The 7,341-nt window shown below is 33.2% G+C and overlaps 1 protein-coding gene across 1 annotated transcript; it reads right to left on the reverse strand.

Annotated features, from left to right (window-relative positions):
* Nucleotides 1-4,798: 4,798 nt before the first annotated feature.
* On the reverse strand, nucleotides 4,799-7,341 carry LOC128170455 (peptidyl-prolyl cis-trans isomerase-like). The gene is made up of 3 exons (XM_052836229.1): nucleotides 7,115-7,341; nucleotides 5,493-5,654; nucleotides 4,799-5,275 (listed from the first exon to the last, which is right to left on the reverse strand). Exons 1-3 carry the CDS (start codon nucleotides 7,236-7,238, stop codon nucleotides 5,067-5,069), a joined length of 495 nt encoding a protein of 164 aa, XP_052692189.1. The 5' UTR covers nucleotides 7,239-7,341; the 3' UTR covers nucleotides 4,799-5,066.

Below are 7,341 nucleotides of genomic sequence, written 5' to 3' on the forward strand. Positions count from 1 at the left end.
CAATTTTCAAAATTTAGTCCTTTTATAATAACAGCTTCAACTATGACTAGATTAAAACTAAACATCATTTACATGATAACCATCTCAATCTCCAAGGACCCAATTTGATTAAAGAACTGTAGTATTAAAAGCATGCTAGAGAACTTCGACTTAAACCTCTGACGAAGTAATTTTCAGTTGACATTGACCTGTAATTCAAGGCCACTGCAAATTCCTTACCTACAGGCAATCTTTTGTTTAACCATGAGCAAGATTGGGCAAGGGCCGGGAGAGAAGTTATTGTCCAACACTGAATTACAAAGCGTTCTGCTATAACATTTACATTGACATAGAAACGCAGTTCAAGGTCACTCAAAGCCATTTGCGCAAAAGCACTCTTCCTGTGAAGTATGGGCTAAATAAGGATATACGGCCAAGGATAGAGAAAATATATTGTCTGAATAAAGGTTTCGTAATGAGTTATGTAAGCCATTTGTAAAATTTGAGAATTAAAATGTGAGCATTTTTTAAGATATCAGACCCATATTAGAACCTATTTTTTCTAACCTTGAATATCCATCATGGATTAAATACTCTGATATTTAGAGTAAAAAAAAGATTAACCTAGAGAACTTTTCAAAAATATTGTTAATTAAGCAGTAGTTAATTAATAAAGATTGCATTATGGTCTAGTGGGACAAGCACATTTTTTAGAATAAAAAAAAGCAAACACAACGATTATCAATAAATGCTTTGGTGGAAAGATGTAATCATTAGGAATACAAAACAATTAAAAATCAATTTTTAATTTTTTACGGAATACAATTTTTTAGAATTAAATTTTTTTTAGATTAATTCAAAGGGGTGGGGGGGGGGGGGGCAACTCTTCAATAAAAGAAAATGGTCATTTATTAGGACACATTCCTCTCTTACATATTGATACTTTAACATGAAAAGTATGTCCAAGTATACAATGTATTGATCCCATACACATCTGTTACGCATCCAGATTCATTGAATCTCGTGCTATTATGGATCGGATACCTTAAACTGGCTTGTTTCCGCCCAAAACTAACCAAAATTGTAGTCAAAAGATCAAAAAGCAATAAATATGAGGGTTTACAAGTGTGTTTTTTTGTATGCAAATAACGCATGCGTTATTAAATCAATAATGAGAAAAAGTCTAAGCTTGCTTTTAACATTGTTTCATAAAAAGGGTACCCTATTCTTAAAATAGGTCTCAGAAACTATATCAGTCGGCACAAGATTTGACTGTGTATATTGGGGTACATTGAAGTTATATTTGAAATGAAAGATACTTGTATATTAAAGACAATTAATTATTGGACCCCTACCCCACTTCTAAAAAGAATTTACTTAATTTATACTTATAGAAGTAAACAAAAACCCAAACAAACAAACCTGGGACTTGTAAATGAATGTCTGTCACTTTCAACAAAGATTGTTTTGAATTGACGTTTAATTTTCTCTATGAAAATAAAACGTCAATGTGCTTCCATAAACACAGGAGTTCTAAGTATAGACTGGATATTTTTTCTTGTTCTAAAAATAGATCCCATGCTGACTGATAAAAATAAGATACCCTATTTTAAGACAAAGGTACACCACTAAGGTGGTCTGGGATACTTTCATGTTATCACGTATACTATTTATCGAAATAACCAATAACATCGAGTGTCATTTTATTAACAGTTTCTTTCCCATAATTTTCACTTTACAGCTTAGCGCAGTGGGTTAGAGAGTTCGAATGGATTAGAATCCTACAGACGCTTATTGAGGCCAGTTCAGTAAATAAATTAATTTATATTAATTGCGTTAAATCGCAATAGTTATTATGTGGATTGCGTTTAAACGCAAAGTATTGCGTTTAATAGCAAAATTATTGTGTTTAAGCGCAAAAAATATTGCGTTTAAACGCAAAGCTATTACTGCGTCGAAACGCAATATATTTTGCGAATAAACGCAAAAGTTTTTGCGATTAAATGCAATAATTTTAAAATTTGCGATTAAACGCAATAATTTTTGCGATTAAACGCAATAATTTTGCGATTAAATGCAATGAATTTGCGATTAAACGCAATGATTTTTGCGTTAAATGGCAATTACTTGTAGTTCATTTGCATATATATACACTTAGTATATGTACCAAGTCCTTAATTATTTTTATGACAACACTTGACACATCACAAAGACTCAATTTCTGGTTTTCACTTGGATTAACTTATAATGAAATATACTGTATAGTAAGTTGTAATAACTTAAATGCATCAGACACTTCTAAGCAAACGTGTCCTGAAAAGAATGATCGCGCTATAAATAAAAACAAGAGAAAGAATGTCTTTGCTTATATTTGTTTCCAAATTCTTCCTTAAAGATGACATGCAAAATGGCTATAATTGATTGATGCAACAGTGATGTTTGCTAGCCGGATACTGGGTATCTAGACTGTGAGAAACAGTTGAATTGAAAAAACGGAAAAGACTCTTTCGCAAAGAGCATTATGCCAAGGGGTCTTATTAATGGAGGCATGTCGATTCGTGTGACAAATTAAAACAAACGGAACTTGCAAAAGGAAATGTATTGATGACTATACTAAGAAAATTTCTTGCTGTGAAGCAACTCATTCGAGTAGCGATCATCACCTTAAAATGTTACAGGACATTTCATCAATAGGAAAAACTGTCCATGAAAAGAGGGAACCGTGGAAAAAATGTATAAGAAAATTTACATTCTATATTGTCTACCCGAGTTATAAGGGACTGAAAATTGTTCAAAACAAAAACGATTTCCATGTTTTTAATCTGCATGAGTTCTGAAACTTCCGATGGAAACATCGTCTCGCTGATTCTGTAGAAGACGCCTATGATTTATGTTACCTTGCGTCATGTAGCAAACCACGAAATGCTTTATTTTATACGCATACATAAATGTACCATATAATGTCACTTTTCATTGCAATATTTTTTAGTATGGAAACAATAACATCATGCCAACTCATAATTTTGGTATTGCATCTTTTAAGTAAAATAAAAAACCGCAATATTTGTATGATAAATACAATTATGCACTCTCATTATTGAATTTGACGTTGTACGTCACTTGCACTCGTAGATATCAGTTTGACACCCCGAGAAAACCATTGTCAACCGACGCGAAGCGGAGGTTGACAATGAATTTCTCGGGGTGTCAATTTCAACTGTTATCCTCCCAAACGGGCACTATTTTTTTTTATTATACTGAATGTCTTAATTTTAGAGAAATTATTACTCCTTTTACACAGAAATGACGTGAATTCTAAGGCGAACCGTACGCGCATAATTTAAGCGCGTGTTACAATTAGTCGTGTTACGCGTTGCCAAGTGCGTTGCTAACGCTGAGGGTAATAGAACGGATTATCAACTGCGTATAAACCAATCAGATTTCAGTATTTAACATAAAAGTATAATAATTGATTTTATTGGATAACTAAGATTTGATTTATCAGAAACAATATGGAAAACCATTAGAAATAGAGAAGAGAGCACGACGAGAAAAGGGAGAAATGTCTAACATTACGTTTGATGGTCAGACTGACGGATGATTGTGGCATAACATAAGTCCTAACAACATAAACCTCTTCATTTGGTCGGAATAAAAAAAGTCATGTTCAAATTAAAAACAGTTTTGCAATAAAACGCAATAGCTATTGCGTTTAAACCCAATACCTTTTGAGATTAAACGCAACGATTATTGCGTTTAATCGCAAAGGGTACTGCGTTTAATCGCAAAAATGTTTGCGTTTTATCGCAAAAATCATTGCGTTTAATCGCAAAAATCATTGCGTTTAAACGCAATATTAGCTTTGCGTTTAAACGCAATAATTGTTTTGCTTTTAAACGCAATACCTTTGCGTTTAAACGCAAAACATTGCGTTTAAACGCAAACCTTTTCGATAAAACGCAATTTTTTTTGCGTTTAAACGCAATAGCTATTTCGTTTAATCGCAATCTTTTGCGTTTAAACGCAAAACTTCTTGCGATTTAACGCAAAAAATTGCGATTAAACGCAATAGTTATTGCGATTTAACGCAAAAGAAATTATTTTTTCTGCTAAGCTGGCCTCAATAAGCTTCCGTAGAATCCTGCTGGATTTTTAAAATTTTTTACCTTTCCAATTTTAAAACGTATTTCGGTGAAATGTTGTAAAATTTGCACATTCTAAACCAGTGAAAGTATTTAAATTTTAATGTACCTTAATCCACGTTAATATGACAGATGTCCTATACAACATTATTGTTTGAAATTTAGCTTTTTAATTTGTCAACAAATGGTTGTAAAGAGGACACCAATGAACCCCTTTCATATTGTTTCTAGTAAATCTTCAAAATAAGTCTGCAGCTGCACAGCTCTTTTAAGTGATAAAAAGGCATTGTTCTGTTCCTCTATGTGTTATGTGCATACGAAATATAATGCAACACCTCGTATTTATTGCATTTTTTTTCTTTTAACAAAAGTCCTGGTCAGTTTTGGACAGAAACAAGCCAGTTCAAGGAATATTTGGATTTTGGTCCTTAATTAAATGTACAAGATGACCGCATACCAACGATTAGAAAGGAAACAACAAGAGCATCTTTCCCTGGTACATCTTAAAGCCTATATTGAAATATATTTTATTTCATGCCCTAAAGCAGTTCAAATCAATAAATCTTTACAACATTCTCCAAAATCCTTCTTTCAGACCTTAGATCCAATACTGTTTAAACAAATAACATTAACTCCCTTCACAAGACTGAAAATGGTTTTAAAAAGTAATGAACACATTTCTTTAAAAGAAAAGACTTTTTTAATATCTTTCAATATTCATGGAGAACACTTTAGTTTCTTTATAGAATTTTTCCATAATGAGTAAAATAAATCAAAAAGTCCAAATACAAAGTTGCAAAACAAATGGCAGGATTGATACAACAATGATCTGCTAGAGAGATGTAGAAAGCACATTACGTAGCACTATTAGATTACAGTGTTCATTAGCTCCTCATTAGTGTCTTAGATTAATATATAAATGTTGATAAATTTGCACTGTTCAATTTAAAGTTGACCACAGTTTTCGATCTTGATTGGCTTGGATGGCTTTCCACTCTGCGATCCGGTTGCTTCCATCGCTTTGACGACATTCATGCCATCGGTCACTCTTCCGAACACAACGTGTTTGCCATCAAGCCAAGATGTCTTTTCTGTGCAAATGAAGAACTGGCTTCCATTGGTGTTGGGTCCAGCATTGGCCATGGAAAGAGTTCCTATAGATAGATGCATTTAAATTAATACTCTTAAAAACAATATATATTGAGCCTGTAAAATAAACTTAAAAGGGGGAGAGGAACGTAAAGTTATAATTTTCATGTAAACAAATTTCTCATTTCTTTAAAATTCAACAGTAAATGGAAAGAATGTTGGAATAAGAAATACAAGATGAGAAATATTCAGAACAATAATATAAATATAAGCTGAATTTACCTGGTCCAAGGTGCTTCAGCTGGAAGTTCTCATCAGGGAACTTGTTTCCATAGATGCTTTTTCCTCCAGTGCCATTGTGGTTTGTGAAGTCTCCACCCTGGCACATGAACTGGGGAATAACTCTGTGGAATCCACTGCCTTTGTAGCCAAAGCCTTTCTCTCCTGAAATACAATTGAAGCAAGAGAAGTTTAAACAAAAAGCATAACCAATGGCAGAATCGCCTGGCAAAAGAGCATTTATAATTATATTGATAAAGAGCCCATAGAACAGGAATAGAATTCTGAACCCTACAGACAGAAACTCGTTAGGGCTGAAACACTAATCCCAATGTAAATGAACACTTCTGTTTGCATGCATACACTCTCTTACCAACAAACATTACAAGTATACCCCTCACCCTCAAATGCATTTGGAGTAATATAATTAAAGGTAAAACCAGAAGTCTTACTTTAAAATTAACAGAAACTAATCAGTCATTCTGTGCTTTTTATACAATTAAATTACCGTAGATTCCTAATTAAAGGCAAGAAATTAAGATCCATGTGAAAAACAAGTGTAGCACATCTTGCGGATTTAAAATCTCACTTATTTTTTGGACAGATGAAGGAAACTGATTTAACTTTGGCATTGCACAATTCACAAATTACTTTAGTCTTTCATAACTATTTCTTTCTTAAACAGGTTATCCAATAGTTTCCCACACTCCAGATTAACTTCATAACAGTTTTAACAACTTTGCGTAGTCTACCAACATCTTCGTACTTCCATAGTGATACGAAGTGCCAGCTAACTAAAAAAATACTGATTCTAGCATATATGAAGCCAGGATACTTTTGGAAAATTGAAAAGTGTATCAATCCATATATCATCGAAATTTGTATTGTGATGCATCAATGCATTATCCCACACCTATCATGATGTTAGGCTAAAACTTTTGGCTCACATTGTATTACATACAGATGCCAAATTTATTTCTTTCAGAAAATATATGGATGAACCATTGAATCATTTCAAAACCTACACCTAAACAAGTTTTTGTCAATGGGGTATTTTTTGTAAATGTGTTATGAGCCGTCTTAATATCTATAGTAGTGCGTTACAAATAGAAAAAAAGAGATTTGATGTCTTTCCTCCCCAAGAACATCAAAGACATTTTTTAAACATAAACTATGAATTCAAATGTTGTCCACAATGCCAAAATCACCAGAGGCACATACCTTTTACTGGCCTTTACTCTATACTGGTAATGGGGCGTTTTGTTAAAAAGATAGAGAATTTAACACTTTCTAGTCAAAAGTATTTATGTCAGTAAAAATTAAGAAAATATTAAAAGGTTACAAAAATAAAGGAAACCTGGGACAGAGTAAGCAAGTTTTTAATTCATTAAAAATACAATTAACAAGTCAGTGCACATGCACACAAAAAATATTCTGGAATGCGGAAATTAAATTCGATTACACAAATTTACACATTCTATTGAAATAAATAACTGACATTATCTGTCACAATTGATTACACTATGCTTATAGTTCGCACTGTTTGTATATTGCCATGCCACCTTCCCGCCATTTTCTTAACAAAGAGCACATGGTTATGACGGTAGATTTAATAAAATAAGTACCTGTGCAAAGAGCACGGAAATTTTCTGCCGTCTTTGGAACAACGTCAGCTTCCAATTCCATGACAATCCTACCGGCGGGTTGCCCACCGATGGAAATGTCGAAAAAGACTTGTGGTTTCCCCATCTTCTTACGTCGTATTACTCTTCGACTTCCTCGTGCAAAAAGAAAGAGATTTGGGAAAAGTACCGGCTTGATGACCTGCTTAATATTACCGCAGAGGATTGTT

Source organism: Crassostrea angulata, chromosome 1 (genome assembly GCF_025612915.1).
Source record: "Crassostrea angulata isolate pt1a10 chromosome 1, ASM2561291v2, whole genome shotgun sequence".
In the NCBI taxonomy this organism is placed as follows: Eukaryota; Metazoa; Mollusca; class Bivalvia; order Ostreida; family Ostreidae; genus Magallana; species Magallana angulata.

Excerpts from the sequence above, each read along its gene's own strand:
- LOC128170455 (XM_052836229.1), bottom strand. The coding sequence starts at position 7,238 with ATGGGGAAACCACAAGTCTTTTTCGACATTTCCATCGGTGGGCAACCC. Across the intron at positions 5,655-7,114 it reads TTTCCGTGCTCTTTGCACAG|GAGAGAAAGGCTTTGGCTAC; the intron begins GTACTTATTTTA and ends ATTGTATTTCAG. Across the intron at positions 5,276-5,492 it reads GCTGAAGCACCTTGGACCAG|GAACTCTTTCCATGGCCAAT; the intron begins GTAAATTCAGCT and ends ATCTATCTATAG.